General features: G+C 32.2%; 2 protein-coding genes across 2 annotated transcripts; both read left to right on the top strand.

Annotated features, from left to right (window-relative positions):
* The first annotated feature begins 350 nt into the window (after window positions 1-350).
* LOC137930975 (blood vessel epicardial substance-like) lies at window positions 351-16,715 on the top strand. The gene is made up of 8 exons (XM_068774353.1): window positions 351-665; window positions 2,062-2,264; window positions 2,798-2,992; window positions 6,788-6,896; window positions 9,579-9,690; window positions 12,908-13,091; window positions 13,990-14,866; window positions 16,474-16,715. Exons 1-7 carry the CDS (start codon window positions 351-353, stop codon window positions 14,177-14,179), a joined length of 1,308 nt encoding a protein of 435 aa, XP_068630454.1. The 3' UTR covers window positions 14,180-14,866; window positions 16,474-16,715.
* Window positions 16,716-20,377: 3,662 nt separating this feature from the next.
* Window positions 20,378-26,487, top strand: Dbct (Dihydrolipoamide branched chain transacylase E2). Its single transcript, XM_068774352.1, has 9 exons — window positions 20,378-20,539; window positions 21,166-21,329; window positions 23,110-23,297; window positions 23,722-23,843; window positions 23,917-24,156; window positions 25,156-25,422; window positions 25,529-25,657; window positions 26,076-26,147; window positions 26,263-26,487. The coding sequence occupies exons 1-9, from the start codon at window positions 20,456-20,458 to the stop codon at window positions 26,425-26,427; spliced, it is 1,431 nt and encodes a 476-aa protein (XP_068630453.1). The 5' UTR covers window positions 20,378-20,455; the 3' UTR covers window positions 26,428-26,487.
* Window positions 26,488-26,498: the final 11 nt, after the last annotated feature.

Below are 26,498 nucleotides of genomic sequence, written 5' to 3'. Positions count from 1 at the left end.
GCTATGAAAACCAACAGCCATGAACTGGCGTATCCCGCTCACTGCCACTTCATACGAGCAAATATTCGAGCTATGTCGGTGACCTTGGTTCTTCTGCGAATCTCCTGGATCTCTCAATCGATCTCACAACGGAACTCTAAGCATAGTCCTCTCCGTTGCTCACTGGGTGACCTTGAGCGTTCTAATAAGGTTCATCAAAAAAATAATATAAAAATTTCAATTTTGAAATGATAAGTTCCTGTCAACTATTACAGGGAAACGAGCATAAAATATGATAATGATCCAGGCAACGTAAATTGTTCTAGGAAGGAAGTACAGATAAGGGCAGTACGCGATCGCAGTGTGCGGGGATGGAGTTGGTAATATTGAAGGCCAGAGCGCAACTGAATCGTCTCGTGTGGACGAGTGAGAAGCGCGTGAAGGCGCGCGAGGCGCGCGCGGGTGTCGGCGGGGGCGCGCGGGTGGTGGCGGGGCGCGCGCGCAGCATGGCCGCGCCCGCGCCGCCGTCCGCCGCGCCCTGGCTCAACGCCACGCTGGCCTACAACGCGAGCCGCCCCAACGCCACCTTCGACAGCGACTACGAACTACTCAACGCCAGCTCCGACGACCACGACAACCACTGGTTCTGTGCCAAGTGGTCTAGTGCACAGCAGGATCTCTTTCAGGTTACACTAATTTGCTTTCAACTTGTAGCTAAACTGCTAAAACATTCTCTTCCCTACTTCTGTATTCACACCGACATTACATTCATTAGCGGATACACATTCTTTGAAACCAGTACAAGCAAGTCGTCAGTATTATTGAAAGCCAGAAAGGTCACCAGCTAAGTAAATTTTTTTCTTCATATGTATGTGGAATAAAACTGAATATAATGTTGCCTTTGATTACTTTTAAAAAAAATTAAGCGCTCTAGATGGCTATGGCTATCAGATGGCTATGGTTCACAAAAAAAATAGTAGAAAGATGAGAAATCTTAAATAATTAATAAGTAATTAGTCCCCGATGATTTTTATCTCACCTTACCTCATGTACTCTATATGAAATTTCTTAAACAGAGATTTTTTGAAAAGCGTTACCACATTTTTTTACATTACATCGTAATAAATCTTAATACTATGACATTTTCCGCAAGTTTTGCTAATTGCAAAAACCACTGAGGAATTTCATAGTTCTGCGTATGCTATAAAAATATGTGTAAAATATTACATAAGGAATTATCAGTTTCAAGACTAATTAAAAAATTTATTAGATCAATTTGATCAGGTTAATCAAAAGATTTACATACGTATAAGGAAACTATCTTCATAAATCGTTTAGTCATTTGCGATTATATCTGCAACTTAAATTTTCGTCACGTGTTATGTGTGTCGAAACGTTTTGGGAAAAGTTCCGTTTCCCGTGTTCCAAAAGTGGTTTATCAATGACAATGTGTGTTAAAATTTGTAGTCCAAGGATAATCCAAATTAATTGATTGAGTCGAAATAAGCAAATTCTATTTACAAAAAGTTTGTAAAGGCGTAGGACATTACAAGTTTTTACGATTACGCAAAACAATGCAGCAATAAAATTATGTTCCTATCTAATGGTTAACAAGGTATCGAACAAAATAACACATATATTTAAAAAAAATGTTTGCTCCCGTTATATTATAAATAGAATATTCACTGCAGCGAGTATTTTAGAAGTTAAGTTTAAAAAATTTTGCGCTTATGGTTTTTAAACTTATCTACGTCTAAATTATTTTGTTATAAATTTAAGAAGTTCATTACACAAAAACTTTTTATTATAATGTGAAGAATTTTTCAAGTGGTATTAGAGCTTTGGAATGAATTGTTCTAAATAATAATAATAATAAATGCAGAATTATTAAGTTTATTGTAAAAGTGGCCAAAAACCTGTGTGAGTTTGTTGCAGGCTCTAATCGTTTTGTTCGGTTTTAAATTAGAATATTTATTACAGGGGAGTTTAAGCTGATTCTAGTTTTTTCTGGCATTCTTCTTATTACGGACTAGGTGGTCAATTTAAATATGCATGATTACACGAAACCTGTTTCATGAACAGGCGGCTAACTTATGCTTCGCTCTGGCGTTCCTCGCGCCGAAGAGCTTCAAGCAAAGCATCTTGGTGCTACGAGCGTTGGCAGCGGCAGGCGCAGTGCTGATGGGCATGTGGGCAGGTGCTGAAGTGTGCGCGCCGGACGTTCTCGCCTGGAGTCTCGCGCTTTTACTCGTTAACTCTATACACACTGTCTTCTTAATTATAAGGTTAGAAACCTATTTACACTACTTTCACCTACATCATTGGTTGTTTTATTATCATCATCATATCAACCGATAAACGCTCACTGCAAGGCATAGGCCACTCCCAAAGATATCCACGATAACCTGTCTTATGCTGCCCGCATCCACTTCTCGCGACTTTAACTATGTCGTCGGTCCACCAAGTAGGGGGGACTACCCTCGCCGCGTCTATCGTGCCGTGGTCTCCACTAGATTGTTTTGATTCAAAGTATTTTTTATGAAATGAAATTTTACTTTTCTAAATACAATCTCCCCTCAATGTCACATCATGTCATGTCATCATCACACTTTCTGCGAACCCTGCTTGTATTATTATATAACAATAATGGATTCCACAGAGTAAATAATAGATAATCATGTAAAAATTTTGATTTTTAAATATTAATTAAGTATGAATAATTTTATATATATCAAGACACGACAGTTTTTATGTTAAAATATTAATCAAAAATTAGTGTTTAAACCTTTGTTTCCGTTACTTTTTTCGCTCTCTGCAGATTTCTTCCACCAGCATTATCATTGGAGTTAACAGATCTCTACCTGAAACTGTTTAAGCCATTAAAAGTAAACAAAAAGCACTTTCAAGAGCTGACGCGAGAAGCCAGGATAGTACGCTTGGAACCTGGGGAGGCCTACGCATTCGAAGAGGTCACACCGGCCGACGAGAGACTGTCTATACTTTTAAAGGGAAAGTACGTATACATGAAATTGCAATATAATTAATTATTTATAACATTAGAGAAGAAACGTGTTTATCTTATTCTTTCATAAATTTCAAAGTATTTAAACATGCCACGTATATCATGCCTAGTTAAATGATTCTTTATTGATCATACGATGGATTACATCTCATGTCGACCTCAAATTGAGTCTACTATTAGTTCGGATGAAATGTCTTAGGCCTGAAAAGAACAGACGAGAGAAGCGCTGCAGGACTATGTAATAATATTTATTCCAAATTATGTAAAAACACATTTTTATTAAATATTGAAATACCCTGCAGGCGAACACACCTATGTCATGGTGTGCTATTTTCTGTGAAGTCATTTACAGTGTAGTAACCATTAGCACACATACTATCTTTAACAATAAAAAAAATTGACCGAGATCGTATAAAAAATGTATGTGATATACACGAATAATCACTGAGTTAAGATCTTGAAATGTCACACGCAAAGAAAAGAGCGCTAATGAAGGCATCTATATTTGCTTTGATAACAAGAGACTAACGTCAATAAATTAGGTATTTAGATGTAGTAAACGTTGATAAAAACGAGTGCTTTAAATTTATGCCTATTGGTTTTGTTGTTCTATTTCATTATTTAACTAGAGAGTGTGTAAGATAAAAAAAACGTGCATAAGAGTTGTAAAAGGTTCGGATGTATAAACCGGCAAAATAAAAAATCCTCTTAAGAAATTACATTAGTAAATTAAAACAGTTTCGATGTTAAAAATTTTACGATGCGTCTGAGTCGTTAATACTACATGATCTTGTAAGCATTTCCCTTTCCTAAATAGAATCATGTGCTTATTTATCAAACTATCAATTCAAGAGCGTTATATATTTAAAGAGCACAAAATTTCCGTTTTATACGTTTTAATTAGAAATGAAAAACATCATTTTACAACAATTTTTAACAAATTGTAATAAAATAATTTTTTTAATTGAGTTAACTAAAATAGCTCCTCTGGTGCATTTTTTACTGATAAAGTTCAGGAAACTTTTCGCATTTCTTAACATATAGAATATATAGAATTCACGTATAACAACTGCCGTAAACATTAAATGGACCTCAGAGTCGTTGCGAGTCCTTAACTGTATAGCAGGGAATTCCATCCTGAGTCTCTCTGATGGATTATTTATGGCTCTCAATATACCCAAGTTCGCTTTAAATTTTTCAGTTATCATTATTTTTTAAATGTAATCGTGGAATATAAACGTTGACCAGTATTAACTAATTAGCTTCTTACAGAATTACTGAAAAATTTTCAACCAATTACTCAATAAATTTTAAGGAATTATCTAGATAATATTTAAATTTAATACAAAAAATTTGCACATTTATTTATGTGATGTCAATAAATAAAATTTATGTAACTTTTCTTGCATACATTTTAAATAAGTTATAATTGTGGCTCAAGAAAAATTAAAAATTTTTAAAAATCTATCTAGCACGGAACTTGGCCACCTCTGCTATTTAGTATGTATGTATATTACTTTGGGCTTGGCCAACACTGCTAATATATGGTCGTCATAGAACATTTTATTATCAATTATCTTATAAGCCCTTAGGGAATAGGAAAAGCTGACAACCGTATTGCAGTTTTAACTTAATGAAATAAACTTACGGCACATACAAAGTAATTACTTTTGCATGTATTCCTACTTAACGATATTAAAATTCTTGCGACAAAAATACAAAATTCATATCATTTTAACGAAAAAATTTTTGTACGCTTTATAGCAGATTCGTAAATATTATAAATGAAATATGCAGTAATGAAAAAACAACTAAAAAATTATACAAATTTTTTAGTCGTTTGCTTATTTTTTTAAATAATTATTACTAAAAAAATCACTCAAATCTTATGTAGGGCAGTCAGGCCGCAAATAATTACGTAAATGTTATGCTGAAAGGAATGCAAGTAAACATGTAGAGCCATATTTTTAAATAGCGAAATGTCTGCCACATCTTATGTGCGAGTGTTTCTGGCGCAAATTATTTCAAATATATGTATATAACCGTATATCTAGTGTGTTTACATAACTATAATAAACGTATCATAATTTTTTGCACAACTTTAAATAATAATAAAAAATTATCTTTTTTTAAATAAATTACTATGAAAAAACAAATTATATAATTCAGACCGTTCATGCTTCTCAAATGATTACGTAGTGCGTTATGGTACATTTTAAACATCAAATTATTTCACAAAAGTAAATAGTCTACAAATAGCAATATTTCAAATTTACATTCCTACTGCAGAAATGTAAATGCGGTACGAATAGTATAACCCTTGGTTAAAAAACTGCTGGCAGTAGAAAACTTATATAAGAGGCTCTTTAGTAGGGTTCGCTTTGAAATTGGTATTTATTGTAGATGTAAAATTTGTAAGTATGAAGCTAGTAGATTTTTTTATTTATCCTCCATATAATAGCTCAATGTTGAGCGCAAATTTGCAATACACAGGATTTTTGAATTACAATACATAACAGAATAAATAATAGAACATAATTATATTTATAATATTATAATCTGCATTATTATAATCAGAATATATATCGCAAAAGAAATCTTATGTAAAATACCCTATTCGTTGCCTCACGTCGTCTTATACAAAAACCTAAACACTTTACCGATCATCTAAACTATATCTGATAATAGTTTTTATTTTATTTTTTTCAAGTCTTTTCGTTTTTTTGCTTTAAAACATTTTTAAGAATTGTTACATCGGTATGTCAACAGTTATTGTTATTGAGGTCAAAGAATTAGATCCATTGCCGGGCCTATCTTTATCGCATCTGTCGTGATATACTTATCTATTAGGATTCCAATTGCAGCGTAAGATGACCACTCACGAGGACAAGACGTCCTGTTAAGGTTGACGGAATTTAAAAATAATTTAAGTATAATATACTACATGAACACTGATTCCAAACGGTCCTATTTGAAATCTATGTTAGAGTATGTCTAGTGGACCTACGACTGAAATGATGACAACGACGCTAAGGAGTTAATTATTCATTACTTTCTTTTTTGGCTTTTTAATTGGTATTTTTGATAAACCTTATACTGTACAAATGTTTTAATTTTAACAATGAGAAACCATTCAACGTGTGCATATAACCAATCGTCGATTAAGTCTTCCTTGTGTAAGTAAACGTGGTTTGAAAAAAAGTGATTTGTTACTATTCTAATTATATTTTAAACATTGCCTTGATAAGGAGTTGTTTTTAATAATTACTACTGAGTCGGATAGAGCACCACTAGATTTGTTTGAATTGCTAAATATTTAGTCTATTTGACTCAGATGCATTTGTAACATGACTATCTGTTATATTTATTATTATTATCATTTCAGACACAGGATATCCACTGTTGTATACTATAATACTTCGAACATTTGTTACTATGGATTGTTACTTTTTGTTTAGAAATCTGACTTAATGTTGCTAATAAGACTCAACATAAAGCGAATTAAAATTAATTAGAGGATAACATTTTCAAGTTAATTTCGATGGAAAGAAAAGTGAAACGAAAAGTAACTGGCTATAAAAATGATTATTTTTGTTTAAAAATTTTCTTAAATTTCTTAAAGATTTCTGTTCAAAAGTAGCGTTTTTTTTAAATTTGAATAGACAAAAAATAACTCGCATAATGTTATGAAATAAAGATTTTTTTATATCTTATTTATTTATATGACAATACACGAAGTTAATTATTGTTATTACAGCTGATAATTTCATACATCTTTTAATACAGAATGCGTGTAAGCTGCGACGAAACGCATTTACATTATATTCAACCATATCAATTCGTGGATTCGCCGGAATGGGAAGCCAATCGGGAACAATCTGATGACGTCTTTCAGGTACTTTACTTTTTAATCTTATACTAGCGAATAAATAACTATAATATTGATTTATATTTTAATGTATAAGTAGGACCATAAATTCTTACTTTTATGTAGTAAAAATTTTAAACAATTTAAGACAATTTTCAAGGTTTTTGCTTGCCTTAGATTGCTAATTAATACATAGCATTTGTATAACGGATAATTAAAAAAAGTCTTGCAAGTTACCGTATTAAAGTACTAGTTTCGTTTAGGTGTTAAGTATTGTTTATTTTTATATATTTTTCATATATACTTATGCATATATATGTGCATTTAACGTTTCTAATATGATTTTATTTATTTAATGTTAATACAATTAAGAATCAAAATTAGAAACGTTCTAGAACTGTCTAAGAATTTATTGGATTTAAGTCACACGTGTGTGGATTGCATGTGAACACAAACTTAAATGAAAGATTAGCGCTGGTAACCATTTCTGCATGTAAATCTTATCGTATTGAGGTCGTTTGTGATTATACATTTGTTAACGTACATAAAGGTTAAAGTTTATCGCGGAATCATCAAACACTTCAAGAACTACGTTTATTTTTGATTGCTTTTAATCAACTTCAGTTAATCACCTGTCTAGCGAACTTGGAACGTTTACCACTCACAAGAAACAATAGGCTTCAAAGTCATTTGTTAGTTACAGAATGTAGTGACTTTGCTCATTGTTATTCCGCATCCAGCTAGGTGAAATAATTCCAGGCGAGGCATGAATAATAGATTAGATCCACAACCAAGATTTATCTACCTGAACCATTGGAGTTACATTTATGCAGTTTAAAATGAATAATTTATCTGTAAATTATTTTAACGAGCAGTGAGCACTTACCGTTTCGTGTTTTTAATACGTTGATCTCTTAATTCACATTCCGTTTTTCGGGCCGCTGTTCATCATATTCAAGCATTTACTATCACTGTCAGTAAAAATGATGAAGTGCGAAGAAAGAACGTAGTTAGTAAAAAACTATTATTTTTTAAACAAATTATGGAAAAGTATAAAAAAGGAAATTAATTTATTTTCGTCCCTTTCGTGGTTAAATAAACACAAAACCTAATTTTACTTTTAGTCGCAAATTAGAACTTATGACAGTTTTATCAAATGTACATTAGCTATGCTTTGGTAGTTTTAAATGAATTAATAATGACTATGTTGAAAGAAAATTATCTGGTTGGCTTTCAGGATTTCTACTATTTTCAGCGTAAAAATAAAAATATGTCCTAAATTATTTCGAGTCACAATAATACTTGATAGAAATGTTTTTACTGTCAAAACAAGATTTCGAAAAGTCTTCAACGTTCGAAACCGTAGATTAACAATCACATATATTATGACCATGTTTATTTTAGATTCAAAATTTTAACTGTCATTTATTTTTATTTATCGTTTACGTAATGATTCGACATTAAAATATCAATGATAACTCTAAAATACCCTAATACTTATACGATAAACTCTCTCAACATATAATATCGACGAAAACATTTAAAATTTATTCCCAAGCATATCTTAGTTTCGTAAATAAGAATTTTATTTACCAAAAATTTAAATAACAAGAAACGTTTTGTAATATGCAAATGAGTAAATTCGTCATACAGTTGAATGTGTTGACGAATTTTTTCAGGTAAATACATTTTGAATATTTCATTTAAATTTTTATAATAATTTCGGCTCGTATTGATGAAAAGTTTTTTCGCTTTCTTGTCTTAAAACCTGGTTATTAAAATAAATGCAGAATTTTTGCTATTCATAAATAATTATTCACGTTTATAGCTGTACCCGCTAGCTACACGTAGCCCGCATTGTCTTTTGTTGGTGTAATTTCAGAAACTCCATTCTTGGTAATTTTTACATCTCAGAAAAATATTCTTGCTATTATATAGGTTTCATACCTACATTATTTATACTTAGAAAATATGCATTTTGTTCTAATGGACGCCTTCTTAACCCCCTTAGAGGTAAATTTTATAAAATCCGTTTTTAGCTGATCTTTACTCGGCGAAATGAATGCTCCAATGTAAATTTCTCCTAAACGCTTTAAGACTGAAGCTCCAAAAATATCATGATAACTTAGTACATAGGTGGTAATATTTTAATATACATGATGATGATTAGTTGTAGGTGTAGAAGTTTTTAAAGGTGAACGAGATGAAAAACAACTCATTTGCTGTCAATTAATGAAAGGTGAAAAGGGTTTCAAAAATTATAAATAACGTAATTATATATTAAGGTTATCTATTGTTTAGTATTTGTCCCCGCAGACTGTTTAAATTTGGCCCGTCGCATTTCAATTATTATATAAATATTCGCTTTATACAGGTGTAATTGCCTTAAAGCATTTTACTACCAAATGAATTACACATTAACTCCTTCAAAGCTTTTACACCTGTAACATTGTATATAGATAAATAGAAAAGAGTTCCTAGCGCTTAATTATACCATGGAGCCTCCGCCTAAGTGACTTCGTTGTGACCTCTTATCCGGTAATAGAAATAAGTAACCACCTAAAGAAAGGTTTCCGAATCTTCGAGCATAGTTACTGTAAAAATGTTTAGCCATTAGCGCGCTGCCCCTATAGTTTTAAGTGGTTAAATTATGAATCCTGAGGGACAAAAATTTGTCAATAATAAAAAAAAAATTATAATTTTTTAAAGGTGACAGTTGTTGCGGAGGAGGTGTGTACGTGTGTTTGTTGGCCACGCATGCGGCTCGAGCGAGTGTTACGGCATCGGCCAGCGCTTAAAGTTGTGCTTGATTGTCTCATTGGTGAGTTAATATGCATTAATTTTAATCTAAGATTTTTTGCCAACCACGTAATTAATAGTTTTGAATTAAAAAACACAGATTTTCAATAATAAAGAATATAGTTGTGATAAGATATTCAGAAGTTTATTGTAAAATTTTATTAGGAGATTTTACAAAGAAATATGTTGTCTTTATTCAGAAATATTAAACCTTAGCCTCGCAAAGCGGTCAAAATTTTACCTAACACAGAGTTCGCAGGCTTTCAGTTCGGGTTACTTGTCCCAGAGTTCTTCTTGGCGTCCTTTTTTCGGTTGGCTTTCTTGCTTGAGTGTGTCCAGTCACTTTATAGGCACTATGTAGGCACTTTTTTGGGATCGGTGCGTATTAGTCCAGTACTACGTGGCGCGGCGTACGCCTTTTATGGTCGGGTTCTTTTATGGTATGTAAGTGACCCTTGGGTCACCAGATGGTGGTGTTGTACAGCGTCTTGCAAGTATGTCTTCGATGCCTCACCGAAGTACTTTGTTAGGTTCGGAAGATTTAGGTCGCTTAAACGTTGACGTTTCTCTGGTAATACTCCGCCCCGGATGCTTTTCAGGCAAAGCGATTCTGAATCACTAGCAGTAGACTTATCTGCCCTTACTGACGAGGCGAAGGTGACGCTTACGTTTTTAGCATAGACATTATTAGCCTTACGCAAGACTTATGCAGGTCAAACTTGTGTTTCAGCGCTAGTTTGTTGGACGCACAGATGAGAGGGTGTAATCTACCCAATATGAATGCAGCCTAGTTCCTCACATTCTTAATGTGAGATGTGAAATTTATTTGGGAGTCGAACGTTACTCCTAAGTATTTGACCGATTTCTTCTATGGGATTTCTCGGTCAAAATGGGGAAATATATTGCAGCCCTCTACTTGGTGAACCGACGACATTGTCACGGGAAGTCGTTAGAAGCGGGCACCGCTAAACCGATCATCAGAGTGATAATTTGAGGAGACGTAAGCCTTGCAGTGAATGTCTATCAGCTGATATGATGATGATCGTGATAGAGGAATTGCAAAAACAATCAACAGATACATAAACGCAGCATTAATATAACCGTTATGTTATAGAATTATTCCTAATTTAGAAATGCGGTTCTCTTCAGTTAGGCAATCCGGCCATATAGTAGCCTTTTTCTGTGACTTTTCCAACCAGTAAAATATCTGTCTGGGCTGTATATATTATGAAATTACTAGGAAAATTATAGTCTTTATAATTACTGAAACCTATTGATTTTAATGCGAAGAGCGCAAATGCAATACAGCGTGTATTTCAAAAGCTTGGTTAATGCCGACTTTGTTTTGGCCAAATTGCGATAATGAGATCATTTATTAAAATAAGAATTATTTTTATTGCTATGACATCAGAATTACAACAAAGGCCGTCTCGTGAAGTAAAGATATCAATATACTTGTTTTCTTACTTTGAATGATAAACAACGTAATTTAAATACCGGACGACTAATAAAGGGTGATTGGTTTATAGGTGTTACACCTTTAAAAGAGTGAGTTTATTAGCTCATCTGTTAACAAAAACTATAAAGTTTTCATCTATTTATAATCAACCCTCATAAAGTATTTGCAATAACTTTAATATGTGGTAATCCCTACTGTATTTACAATAATTTTGATAACGCTTTTTCTTCTCTCTGGAAATATTGTTCTTGAGATAGTGTATGCATGGGATAGCATGTATACTTGGGATAGTCCATGCATTATTTGACAGCAATTAGGCTATACATTTTTCTCTTTAAGGCTGTTACACCTATAACTCTGTATCATGGATTTAACTATGCGATAAAAATGCTTTTTAGAAGTAAGGTAAAGTAACCGAAAAAGGTCCTCGGAGAACATAATTTTTTATAAAGGCTAGCTTACAATATTAATGAAAGTTACAAATCAATCTCATCTTTGTTCAAAGAAATTAAATTGTTAAAATTACCAAAATAAAAAAGTTACAAACTTTTATATATATTTTTTATCAATTTTCAATTCTCGAAGAGTTAAATAATTTTACTTTGTAAAATAGTAATCTAAGTATTCATAGTTAAACTAGTAAATGCACGAGGGAACAAGATTCCACAAAATACTCATCAAAGCGTAGACATGTAACCACAATGGATATGGAACTAACTCACTGGTGTGAATCGAACGGCAAACTCACTGAGTTGAATGATAAGCTTCTAATGTTCACTATGGCGGTGTATTTGATCACATAGTTACACTTTAATGTATACATAATTTAATACACTAAACAATATGGTTCATATACTATTATTATTGATATATAACGTAAACAGGACGTTTGGTTACACGTGTAAAAGTTTTAAATGGGTGAATGTATAGTTTATTTGCTATCAATTGATGTACGAAACATCCTATCCAAAATCAACGGTTTCAGAAATTACGTAATGCGTAAAAATCTATTTTTTAATTCAGATTTCTAAACATCAAAATTAATTACTAATACTAGTAACATACAGAGGTCATAAGGAAAGAAGAGTGCGAGTATTATTGAGCAGTATAAGCCACTTTTAATCACCTGCAGTGGACCTAGTCCATACAATCCCGTTGTGAAGGATGTTTGTCCCTCGCAATTTACGCCTCTTTAAAAGCAGTGGCGCGGTCAGTCACACTTTGCAGCTCTCCAAAATAGCCTTAATGAGCCCGTTTAAGATCTGCCACCATCGTTTAACCCTGCACTTTTGATTGTTTATGACATAGCTCCAAAGTGAGAGAATACGCCACAACACCTCAACCCCCAGGCATAATCTCCCTGTCTAGACAAAGTGGGGTGGACAGGTGAGCGAAGAAGCGTTTTGTCTAATTTATATTAATATCATCATGTCAGCCGATAACCGCTCGCTGTAAGACATAGGCCTCCCTGAAAGGTCGTTGTGAGAACCGGTCTAACATGTTTTTTTGTAATTTATCTGTTGATGTTAAGGCTGTTATCCTGGAAACTTTTGCAGCTTCATCGGAACTGAGTCAGTTAAACGAATGTATTCGCACGAAGGTAGACTTAACGCGTGTGAGTAATATAGTAAGGAGTGTACGATGGTAGATGAAAGCTATAACTACTCGGTGATCGAAGGTTCCAATCCTACCTTGGATCGGCTTCGCTTAGGCGGGGACGAGATTGTTATTTGAACATCCAATTGGTAAACACATATCTAAAGGATAGATTCAATTACAGGAAAGGACATCACTCACAAGTTGTATTCCGTAAGCGAAGGACTTGGCATTGCGGGAGTGGGAGAGAACGACGGAATGCCGTCACATCTGACACGGTCGGCTAGTGTCGACGCGGTTCATGAGGGTACACGAGGCCGGCTTAGAAGTCTCGCGTGGCGTGCAAGAACAACCGCTCCAAAGGGTAACGATCCATACTATATCTTATTCACGTCTAAATTATTCAACATGTTTGACAGTACATTCATATACGCACTTTTGTATTGTCAATTGTTTTAAGATAATAAACTGTAAGCCACTACCGACTCGGAATGCTGATCTGCTGAGAAGTGGCGACCAGAAACTTAAAAGTTGCTCATTAAATGAAGTTTAACGATGTTTTATTTACATTATCATACATATGTATATTTATTTTTATTTATACATTATTTGTACTTTATACGTCAAACATAATGCTATTATAAGATTTATTCAACAATACAATTTTAATTTTAGATTTAAAACTAAGAAAAAAAGTCTGGTATATGTCGTGTTACTTAATTATTTATGCCTACATTTAAACACATGAAGATTTTGTAAATTCATCGATGACGAAATTTGAGCGTTTTTGAGTTTATTTTTATTTCTTGTGTTTATCATGTGTCTGTTAGTGGTTTTTTTTTTTATTGGCGTAAAACAATATCCAGACAGTCTACATGATTGCCGCCTGAGTCATAAAGAGCTGAAGTGGACACCACGGATTGGCAAATGCCGCGTAGGACATCCACCTGCAAAGTGGTCACATGACTTTGTTAAGGTTGTCGGTAAACGCTATATTCAGGCCGCTTCCAACTGGTCCTATTGGAAATCTATAGGCTGAAATGATAGTGAAATATCATGTTTTATTTTTTTAATACTTTTTGTTAGTTTTTAAGTTCAGCAAAGAAATAACCACATACTGGCGAAGTTTTCCGATCAACTAAAAATTCATGCAATAAATATAAGATTTAGTTAACAATATGCTTTGAATTTTAAAATTTAAATTAAGAGAAGGAAGGTTAAAAATACATTTTAATATATTAAACTGTATAAAATATATATGTATATCATTTCAGGGACATCATACTGGCAGCCGGTGGTGGCTCGTCAATTTCTGCGACAGTCTCCGTTTGGGCGCGCTATGTTACCGCCGCGGCTGCTAGCGCAAGCGTCGTCGGCTAGTTTACAGCCGCCGTCGAATCGTCGCCGTGAGGTGAAGTTCGCGGAGACGCCGATCACTAATGAGCCGGCCGTGTGACGCGGGCCGCGGCTCCAGCCCGAGCTGGCGCCGCTCGTGACCACGCCACTCTCCCCGTCGACCACAACCACAGTTACCCTCGCACCCACACCCTCTATGTCGCCCTGACACATGCCTTTGACTTTCGAGCAAACAACTCCTCCTTACATGACAGACTTTTAAAACAAACCTTGAGCATAGAAATCCAATATAAAAGACCCTAGAAAATTAACTAAGCGCCATAAGAAAATAAATTTTATATTGCCTGTTTAAAAAAAGAGCTTCCTAATAGTACAGTACACAAATATAGCGTAGCTTACGTTTGCTCGATAACAATTGCCCGTGTCGAACATGAAACAATTCACCATGAAGTGCCAGTGACGCGTTGGTGTGAACACGAAGTGATAGTGTATTTGTTAAATCTTGAGTGACTAAGTAACGTAAATTGAAATTATTATGTGAGATGTAGGTTTACATAGCTAGAATAAAATGTATTTTGTATTGTATGTTGCATTAAAAATAAAACCGCTCAAGCGTTGTAATAGCTCTATGTTATATAACAATGGATCGATATAGAACTGAGCGATATCGATACATACTATCAAGAGAGAACGATCAAGCACTAATAGGTGTACGCAATTGTGACTTAATTTACCTAGTATTTGCAAATCAAATAAATGATTCGCGAACTATTGTAATGTTATAAAGGTAATTGTTTATTAGTTAGTACTTGTATATTAAATGTGTTAATTCGTATTAAAGTCTTAAAAGTTACTGCAAGGAATCATATTCAGTACGTTGATCATTAAATGTATCTATTTTCATGTTCCTTATTCTAGAGTCGTAATCCAAGTGGTCACTTAATTTGTAATTGCAGATATTAAATGTTGCATAAATAACTACGTTACTTCCTTAGACATAGTCGATGCTTCCAAATCATGTATAATACACAATGTGTTAGCACCGGACATTCTTCGATAGATATATGTTTTGTATTACATATTGAATGAGGAGTGATGTGGCCTAATTTTTTTAAGAATTTTGTTCATTTTGATGTTTTATTTTTTTTACAATGTTTCTATTACATACTAATTTCGGATTTCAATAATTTCCACAATAAAAAGAATGTATGATGTATGTGTTCTAAAAAACTTAAATTCTCATCATTTTCTCCTCTGTAAATTCACATAAGCAATAACATTACAACGAATGTTACGTCTAATGGGATATTAGTTGACCAAATGTGAAATGAAATACGAAAAAACGCTTTAACAAGGTATTGTACAATACTATTGTACAATCGTCTGTGGTAATCCAAATACCAAAGCATTTGTGAATAACATATAAGTAATTATGTTAATTCATAAAACCCACGAATGAAGACAACAGCAACGAATGATGTATAATTTTTCATTTGTTTCAATATGTATTAAAGCACAATATAATTAAAATTTGTTAAAGCACTTCGTGATAAACACATTTCTGCAACCGAGTACAATTCAATATTCTTCGTACAATCGTCACATATCTAAATGTTCTATCATTGTGTAACCTCATAATCGAGTTTTGTGGTGATTAGACTAGATAGTTCTAGATGTCATGTCACATGAAAATAATGAATATCATGTCGGTGTTTAGTTGTTGTCGCCTTGTTACTGTGCGGTATGAGTTTAGACGGACAGATAGTGTCTACATTAACGTAAGCCTCAGCAGACGGTCGCTTCGACATTCGATACATGCCTTTGAAATTACATAATGTATATGTACCTCGGTAAGCTAAAGTCAAAAGGCTAGTTCAGAAAATATTTTGATATACTGCATTTTTTCATAATTTCTATCTTGCATAAAAAGTATCGTTCCTCACTGTGCGAGCAATACCAAATTATGTTGTGAATATTGTATCAACTACTTTGTTTTCTTAGATAACGTTCAATAATTCCATACTTATCGTACGCATTACTCCCTTTCTCCAAGAATCGAATTAAAGTAAGTCGCTGTCGAGGCAATTGATATGCGGTCTGTACGATGTTGTTACGGTGAAAACTATTTTGTAGGAACCGAAGTCAGAAGCGGCTAGATTATTTTGCAGATTGGCTTCACTGCGATTGTTAAATGGTTTAACGGAGAACATTAATGATGGTCACATAGGGGTAAACATGTCCTAACAAGAACATAAACTCAAATTAAAAATAAAGATTTTAAAAAAACCTCTTTCTGAGATTTCGATTCGAATCCCTACAGTGAGAAAAATACAAAGCAATTAACTTACCTTAAAACAATAGTATATTTTTTTACATAAATTCTCTTTTTTACAGAAAATAAATTAATTAAAAGGGAGAGCGTAGCGTTATGATTATAAAAATAACTTGAACACAATTTGTAAACTTTTCGGGATTTACCTATTAAGTACATAAGGCTGGACATCAGACCGGTACTAGCAAAGTTAGAACACTTTATTAATATGAATGAAGTGGAGGCCTTGCTCTTATATACTTAACATTGGAAAAGGCTAGTGAAATTTTGATAACTTGATAACACATAGATTTGGAATACTAAATTGATAAGGTAAATCATACAAGATAACATTTATTATTATAAATTTTTGTGTATACAACATCTACTTGTTAGAAGCTTTTTGAATCGTGTACTTTTGTCATATATGGTTTTTTAAGATTCGGTAAGTAAATAAATTCAATTTGCGTCGAAGAGGACGCACGCACCTAGGTGAGGCCAGAGCTCTGTCGCCCTCGGCTAATTCAACATTGGATTATGAACCCACAAGAAGCTCCTATAAAGATTCATTAATCTAAAATATTTGGAAGTTTTAACTATTTTTAAATGTTGTACGCACGTTAAAGCGTTATTGTATTTGCGAATGTATTTTCGGCACGTCACCAACTACACCTTTTACGACTTTATAACAACATGATAAATGAAACCTTGAACAAGTATCACTTTTCTATTCATTACCAAAATTAATTTAATTTTCCTGTATGTTTTTAATTAGTAAAATTCTTTATTTTATTATTAGTATAACCTAAAATTATATATATTTTTGACGCAATTATCAATTAAAGCTTGCGTATTGTTAGACCTATGAGCACTTCTATGACGTTTAACATAATGGTGTTTTTGAATGATTTAAAAATATATTATAGTGCTTTAACATACAATTACGTGTTAAAAAAGCAACCAGACATACCGGCCATTTACCGCATCGTCATAGTATTAAGATGCTTTAGCGTATGAAATATTAGATTGTACTCCATGAAACGAGTGAAAAGCCATGATACAGGACTAATACTGTAATGACATCCAGTTAAACGATATTACGCAAGGGTAACCTCCACCAGTGGAGCGGTAAAGATTGAGATTTGCGATCGTAGGTTGCGGGTTCGAATCCTATATTATTCAGACTTTGTGTATTCATTAGTCATTATAGGATTGACACTCTCACAAACAGTAGCGTCAAAACCCTTTTCCTCTGGGTACCATAATACACTACACTCGCCAACCTGCCTGCCAAGCATGGCGATTATGTTATTAATGTTTATGGGCTAAAATGGCGAACCTCCACCAAATATTTTACTTAAATCTCACAAGAAAATTATTAATCGTTTTTGTCCATTACGTACAGTAGAGCCACGCACTCACTGATTTTTCTTGAGCCAGGTTTACCTTTCATTTATTCAACTTCTATGGAATGATTCAGTGTTTCCTTTTTAATTAGTAATACTATGGATGTCAATATGATGCGACAATAATTGTAATTAAATATCAAAAATAGATTTAAAAAAAAACAGTATAAAATGCACTGGATATTATTATCACACAGTTACCTTTACGGAAAAGTGATACTTGTAAATAAATTTACCTCATATTAATTCTGATTTTAATTCGTCTTCCAAACTAATTATCCTATTCTTATTCATTTATAGCCTCGTAGCGTGTTAATATTCCATCGACATTTAAAAAATCCTTTACTATAAATCAATATATTGCAATTGCGAAGTTTGTAATGATTGATTTAAAATGATAAAAGTAACTATCAAGGCTTTGTATTCATTAGTGCTATTAATTTATATACTTAATGAACGATTTTGTAACTGTAGATCATTTAAATTTAACATTATATGTTTTTAATGCTAATATCTACATTTATGTATATTTTAAATAATGTATCAATGCTTCTTGGGTTGTGTAGTATTTTTATAACAAGTGTATTTTAATATTGGCTTTACCTTCACGGTATTAGAATTATAATAATCTCATAATTTAAAATATAATAAATTTAATAAAACTAACATAACCAAAATTATTAATTAAATACCACTTTATTATTTGGTAAAGAAAAATGTTTTATTATTACTGGTATAAAACATTACAAAAATATTGCCACATCTTTTGGTTTCAGTAAATTTGAATTCCTTAAAGAAATTTGCGCAAATATAATTTTATTTTTATCGTTATGAGTGAAAATGTTTACCTTCCTAAAATACACAGCAATTGCAACTACAAGTTCATATTGAATTAGTTATTGAAATTTTTTTTTCTTTATTATGCTAAAAACTTCATGCCTTTATGTGAACATTTCTTGATTCCATATGTAGAGCATTAATTATTATACTTTGCCTATATGAAAGACTTTTTTATTTTTTTAACCGTCGCGAGTGTATACGCTAATAATGTTCATGAATTTCTGAGGCAAATGTATTTAATAAAATGCTACGTAATAAACAGTGCACAAATCTGCCGTCTGTTTCCACATCAATAATATGATTGTTGTAATAGATTTATTGCAGTAAAGATGTTAGCGGAATCATTACAAAACGCCTCTGTGATACACGTTAGCAAGTTAGAGTAATCGTCGTCTGTTGAATATCATGTATTTTCTTGCGATCCAATAATATCAGAGAGAATGTCGTGAGTTCTGCGTCTCATCGTACATACCGTACCGTTATGGACTATATATTGTATTTATTCACTTTATAAACATGTTTATTATGTCTTTAATAAAAACAATTGCTTAATATGGTTTTCTTTAAACATCCTTACCAATTACTTTCGAATAAATTTAATTAAGACTCGACGACAGGAAAGCTTCAAAAGAAAATTGAAAGCTTCTTTTACGAACCAAAGAATTGAACTACAAAGCTTTATTGTAAAGAATGTACGTAATATATTAAGCTGCAATAATATTAACATAATTAAATAAATAAATAAATTGGTGAAATTGATATAAAACGCATCAAAGAGACATGTAAATATTAATGAACACTCAGGCATAATAATAAATAGCATAATATAGAGAGATGGAATAAACATTTATAAAATTATTAAAAACTAAATAATAATTATTGTTAAAAACTTCTGTACTGTTCTATGGATATAGAATTATATCAAGGTACGTTCTGAAATAAACATAAATTATATAATAATAACCTTATTAGGCATGTCTTATCGTTTTAAAAATTAAACATTAAATAACATCAAAAATATCACATTGCTCATAATAAAAGTGATTTCGAAACTAATTCATACTCTTAATTTGTTTAAAAAATAGCGTTTTCTGTAAAAATCTGCAATACGAAAATTAAAGTAAGCAGCAAAGTAATATAAATGTACATATAGTTAAATAATAACAGAGGTCAAGATACATATATTGTGTTTTTGAGCTACGAGGACTTCTTAGCTGACTTTACTACGATAGACGCTGAAAGTGGCTAAAATTAATATATTACATTGCATGGAATACGTGGGAATTGGAATCTGGTTTATCGTTTTAAAATAGTACCTTGCGTCTTGTTTTTGTACTTTACTTTCTGTTACAAGTATTCCCGTGTAAACCAAGTTTGTATCCTTTAAGTTTCATGGCAATATCAAAATTACGTAGAATATACATAAAAAATCACTGCCAATGAAACTTCAAAACAAAATTTAAGCATTTTTTACTGTTTTTAATTTAAAATGTTAAAATAGTATCTTGTTTATCATAGAAAAAACATATTTTTTAATAATTTTATCAACGTTCTTCGCTGATATAAAATGGTGGTTGCTTTTAGTTAAGATTTAACCTCGCGCTGACCCACTTTAGCAGTGGGTCAGCGCGATGTCAGCGTTCTAGAATTCCGAAATATACGTATATTATTTAAAATGTTAATAAACGCACAAGCGATGATAATTTATACCGATAACAAGCAGTATGCTCGCGAGCCACAACTCGAATGCTCGCGTCATGCTGCCTGACGTAATTACGTTCTGAATTCAAAAAATTGTTGTTTGTTAAAAACTATTCGTATGATGGCGTTTGTTTTAAGAAAGTGTGTTATTAATTCACGAAGTATAAATAATAGTAATAAAATATGTTTATTGGTGCAAAGTGTAAGTGACCTGTTTGTTTGTAAGATATTTGGTTTAAGTAAAAAACTTGAATTTGTGCACATTAACAGTGAATGACTTAGCATAACAACTACGTTGTGAACAACTTTAAATACATTCTTAAACTAGTTATAACTTCAACAAATCAATAATTTAAAATATAGCCTTTTTTAGTGGTGGCAGATAATTCTTTTACTTAAATCTTATAAAATTACATGAACATTATGTAAATGCGAAATCAAAGGTCGTACAACTAGAGTCACCATACTGTGGCAACCGGTATGTGTGAGGTGAGAGATTGAAAGCCGGTTATAACATAGAAGGTGGCTATTCTGTACTCATAAAAAGATATGCGACGCCTTCATTTTTTGCTAGGCCGGCGACCTACTGTATCTCGTTATAATGAAAGAGATAACACAAAAAGAAACAAACACAAAAGTTATCTTAAGTTAATAGCAACTTAGCGTTATCATTTGATAAGATTATTTGTACCGTCTACTAATAAAATTTGGAAGAAAAAAATATTATTAATTTGGTTATAGCGTGGAGAAATATTTTTACTCATAACACGAGTAAAACATTAGTTATTGTTAAGTTTTTAATGCGAATCAAACAATTTTTTATTTCAGAAGCTCTCGAATATTCCGCACAGGAAAAGCTCGATTATATATACTGTTGAAAATAAAAAAGTTAACTGTAGATATTTTTCTACCACCAATATCTTAAATGAAATTGTTCCATTCAAATTATCAGACATCGGCGAAGGAATACGAGAAGTTGTAATCAAAGAATGGTAATATTTTAGAACTTTCGCTATAGTTCTGTTATTTATTTATTTGAAATACGCACTCGTTAACGATTTCTGTTGAGCAATACGTAACATAAGTGTACATTAGTTTCATTTAACAAAGTGCAAAATTAAGTAAGTTTGCGTATTGTAAGCTTACGTAGTCATATACCTAATTATTCTATCTTATATCTTAACGTTAATAACTGAATAAACTAGAAAATAATATTAAACGGTTCTTTAATAATTATAATACAAAATACATACAATCTACCACATGAATTGACAAAAATGGTTCGGGTATAGCAACAGACGCATTGTGGCCCACGGTACAAGAAATACCTTAATTTAGTTAAACAGTAAGCACCGAAGTTGTGTGTATGTACCTTAATTTCTAGTCATTTCTTCCTGTCGGCCTAATGCTGGCTGGCTTACGCGCACCTCTTCGACGTATCGTTGCTAATTTCAAAAAATATTTTAGAGACCCAGATATATTTGCTATGTCTGATGAGCAATGTAGAAAATTATTAACAGAGAATATTATGGCATGTAACATTTAATTGATAAATGCTCTCGTATATTTAGGATAATCAACTAGCCCATTTTGTTAATAAACTTGCGTTTCTTTTTTTATATTTTATTGTTACCTATTTCATAGGGTGCCTGACACTTTTAGCCAAGGCTCTTTTAACGAAATTAGTTACGCAAATAAAAAAATTATGAACCATCTTTTTTGGCGCTTAAGCTATAAAAAACTAATATTTTCTATGAAATTTGTTCTTTCTTTAAAGGTATGGACAGTGGAAGGGTTTTTACAATAACAACGTTATAATTAAGAAATGTGACTTAAGAAAAAATATGTAGGACTACAGTATGGTCATTGTTTACAATATCGTAAGAAAACATACACAGAAATCGGGCCTAAATTATAGAAACATTCCTAAGAAAAAACTTCAATCATAGCGACATTGTTATCGGAATAGTAAATATATGAAAAAAACGTTGTCTAGCACTGAGCTCTATATATTATCCATAAGGTTCAAATCCTTTATTACATTTCTTTATATCGGAATAAATTATGAATGTTTTGCACATAAGTATTATCAATACCATTAGATAATTTTCCAAGTACATCTCAATCTTAACATGAAGAGAAGATTTCATTTTCAATAATAACCAACAAATAATTGTTATATTTAATCTTGTCAATACGAATAATAAACCCGTATTCAGCTTCGTCGTCTATTCAGCTCATAGACACTCACTGTAAAACACCACAATTGAAAAACGGGGTGGAGATCGCGGTGTACTATTATGGTACGCAGAGCACGCCAACGCTCATCCTCTGGAAAGATGAGAAAAAGAGGCGGTGATAGCTGAGTCGGTTATTACAAGCGTCACTAGTTTTCAGACTTTTCTAGATTTCCAAACTGTTCTGCAGAAGTTTTAAATTATATTCTTTATTTAACTCGTTCTTCTTTCACAGAATTATATCAAAAAGATTTGCTTAACATACATATAAATCATTCCATATTTGTTGTCAGTTCTGCAATATTTCTATTATCTTTCATTTTGACTAGTGGTTAACCAAGTGAGTTTAATCAGTATTGTTGAATCGTTACTTATCATCGTAGAATATACCGGTTTCCTAGCGATGTTTTAGTTCACCATTTGTAAGTAATGTCCATATTGAATAATTCCCCCGAACTGCACGAGCTACTTACAGGTCATAAACCTTAATTAATATCCTGTTTATTTTAATTAATGAATAATAAATGTCCCCTAGGTTTGTAAAAATAGGTGACAAAGTACAACAATTCGATAACATATGTGAAGTGCAAAGCGACAAAGCAGCGGTAACGATCACAAGCCGTTATGACGGCATAGTCACCAAAATATACCACGAAGTGGATCAAACGGCCTTGGTTGGACAACCCTTAGTGGACATCGACGTGGAAAATACAGCTGATGAAGGTAATAAACTTTATTCCTTTAATAATTCTCGAAACGTTTTAAATTTTTTGGCCATATTTGTTACTATGCAGAGTATTTACAACACAATACCTCTAATCAAAATGATAACATGCCTCCCCGAGACAAGATGGTACGTCTCATCTTGTGGCAAGGTGACAACTTTAACTCATTAATTTAATTAGCTACAACGACTTTTAAACAGCAATTTTATTTTATCCTTCAGCGTTACAACACAATTACCATTGGCAATTTGTTGGTTCCCATGATGACCGAAAAAAATAGAAGTTCGTTAATTTTGGAGGCTAACTATATATTCAGGTTTCGCCATATCTGCTTCCTGTTGATGTCATCATTAAAAAAAACTTATCGGTTGCTTTAAAGAATTACTTGGTGTTTGTTTAATATAATACCATTAATGTTCCAGAAACTTCGTCAGATTCAGATACAGATACTAAGAAAGAATCTCCTAAAGTAGAAAGTGGAACCGATACAAAAGCTAAAGTACTGACTACACCAGCTGTTAGAAGAATTGCAGCACAATTTAAAGTAAATATAAAACTTAATTCTTGAAAGTGACAAAATCTTAGTTATTTTAAATTAAATCAAATTTCTTTTTAAGGTAGATCTGAGTACAATAAAACCTACAGGGCGGAATAATAGAATTCTTAAAGAAGACGTTTTATCGCACCTGGACATAACGGCGGACAAATCCAATGAAATCCCTGCGATACCTTCCATCAATTCAATTCCCATACCAGTGTCTACTGAACGGGTTCAAATAGAAACTATTTTAGAAGACCGAGTAACACCTATCACTGGATTTACTAAAGCAATGGTTAAGTCAATGACGGCAGCAATGGTAAAAATCGACAATTTTTATTTCTTAAAATTTTAAATGTTGTTGCTTTTCATATAATCTTGTATTTATTTATAATTCAATAAGTACACAAGACCTACAACTCGTTAAATAAATTTGAATATTATTCAATAACAATAATGGAAAGTTCTGTAAAGCAATGCACAAAATTTAAAATTATGAATATGACGATAATCTATTTTAAAATTTGCATGATTTCCTGAAAAAGAAATTGTAATTAAATTGGAATTTTCAAATAATGCTATATATGATTATAATATTTAATGACGCATTTTGATTAACGTCATCTTTTCTCACATTTTTAGCGGTGTAATTCCCATAGAATATCTTAATGTTCACAAAAGTTTTCACACAATCAAATGGCCATGTTATATATATCTTTATTTATTTTTGAGGTTTATATGTAAACCATTAAACCTCTTTTTCATTTAAACATTTAAAAACTTTTATCTCGTATTTGATATAACTAGCTTAATAGCTAAGTCTTTCAATTTTTACTTTACTCTAACGAAAAAAGTTTTTCTTTTTCTTTTTAAATGTATAATTTAGTTAGAGAACATAATAAGACTGTTAAATTTAGTCCTGTCAAAAAAAAAGTTTTATAGCCTTTATTTTCTTAATTGGGAAATTTGTCTCTAGATATGACTCCCATATGTCGGTTTACATATTTTATTTACATTGAAAGAAAATATTATCTATATCTCATCACCAAAAAAATTTATTTGTGTAACAACTATTCATCTTCCGTTCATAGTCGCATCTGGACAAAATTACCAATGTCATATTTGTTTAAAGACAATTTCTTTCGTAAATCTACAGTCCGGGCACATTCTATTATAATGTGATATGTATCTTCCACTACACTGCAAATCACACAGTTCTGGGAAATTATTTTTTTTTGTTATAAATCCAAAGCTATTTAATGGAATAAATAAATTTGTAACCAATACTTTTTAAAAAATATACCAAACTAATTTCCAGAAAATCCCACATTTCGGACTCGGTGACGAGTACGATGTCACAAAATTGATAGAATCTCGAGAAAGTTTAAAAACTATAGCTCAAGACAAAGGCGTCAAACTTACATACATGCCATTTATTATCAAGGCGTCATCTTTAGCTCTCGCATCATACCCCGTACTTAACAGTAGTCTTGATAGCTCATGTGAGAACCTCATCTATAAAGCGAATCATAATATTGGTGTGGCAATGAACACACCTGATGGTTTAGTAGTTCCAGTTATCAACGTAAGTAATATTTAGTTATATTAACCTTTTTATTTAGTAATAACATTTTATTTGTTTTATAATAAATGCACACAACCACAAATAAAGCTTTTTATTTTTTTTACAGAATGTTAAACACAAAAGTATTTTAGAAATAGCACGAGAGCTTAACGTTTTACAAGAGAAAGGTTTGAAAGGTCAACTCGGACTCGGCGATTTATCTGGAGGAACGTTTACGCTATCAAATATTGGCATTGTAAGTTATAAATATTACCGCAAAATATTAAAGACATTGTTCTAACTCCCTAACTATGGAGGCAAAAATTTCTAAAAATTCATCTGAGTAAAGTTGTCTACAATATTATACATTTATGGATGTGATATTTGTACACCTAAACGGCTAACGAAAATTATGTATAATGTAGAATAAAAATGCATAATATTTAATGGAAAGGTTCGGTACTTTACAGTTTCTTTCCATTGAGAGTACTTAAATCGATAAGTATGTCAAAACAAACGATAGATTTTAAGCTAAACAAAAAAAAACGTGTTACAGGATTTATATAAATATTTATTATGAAATACAATTAGAACCTACAAAATCATTTGTAAAAAAAATTATCTATGTCAAAAAGGAAACGCAGTTTCAAACATTGCATTATTTGTCATTTTAGGTTGGTGCAACTTATACAAATCCTATTATCGTTCCACCACAAGTTTGTATCGGAGCTTTCGGAAAAATACAGGTAAGTAATTATGTTGTCACATTTTAATTTCGTCGACACAAAAACGTTCGCTCCATGTGTCGTAAGCGTAAATTTAATGAATACATAAAATTTAAATGTAATTAATTTTTTCTAGGTGTTGCCAAGATTCAACTCTCAGGGCGAAGTGGTAAAAGCTCACATACTCACAGTAAGCTGGTCGGCAGACCACAGGGTAATAGACGGAGTAACGTTGGCACAGTTCTCGAATAACTTGAAACACTATCTTGAAGACCCATACAAACTTTTATTAGACATATAATTTGTCACTAATTATTTAATACCAAAACATTTTTAATTAAAAATGTCTATTTGTTATTTAGCCCAAAGCCT

The sequence above is a fragment of the Battus philenor genome, unplaced genomic scaffold (assembly GCF_028537555.1).
Source record: "Battus philenor isolate CCGP_79_NKW_IND1 unplaced genomic scaffold, ilBatPhil1.0.hap1 SCAF_7, whole genome shotgun sequence".
In the NCBI taxonomy this organism is placed as follows: Eukaryota; Metazoa; Arthropoda; class Insecta; order Lepidoptera; family Papilionidae; genus Battus; species Battus philenor.
This window is presented reverse-complemented; position numbering and strand designations above follow the sequence as displayed.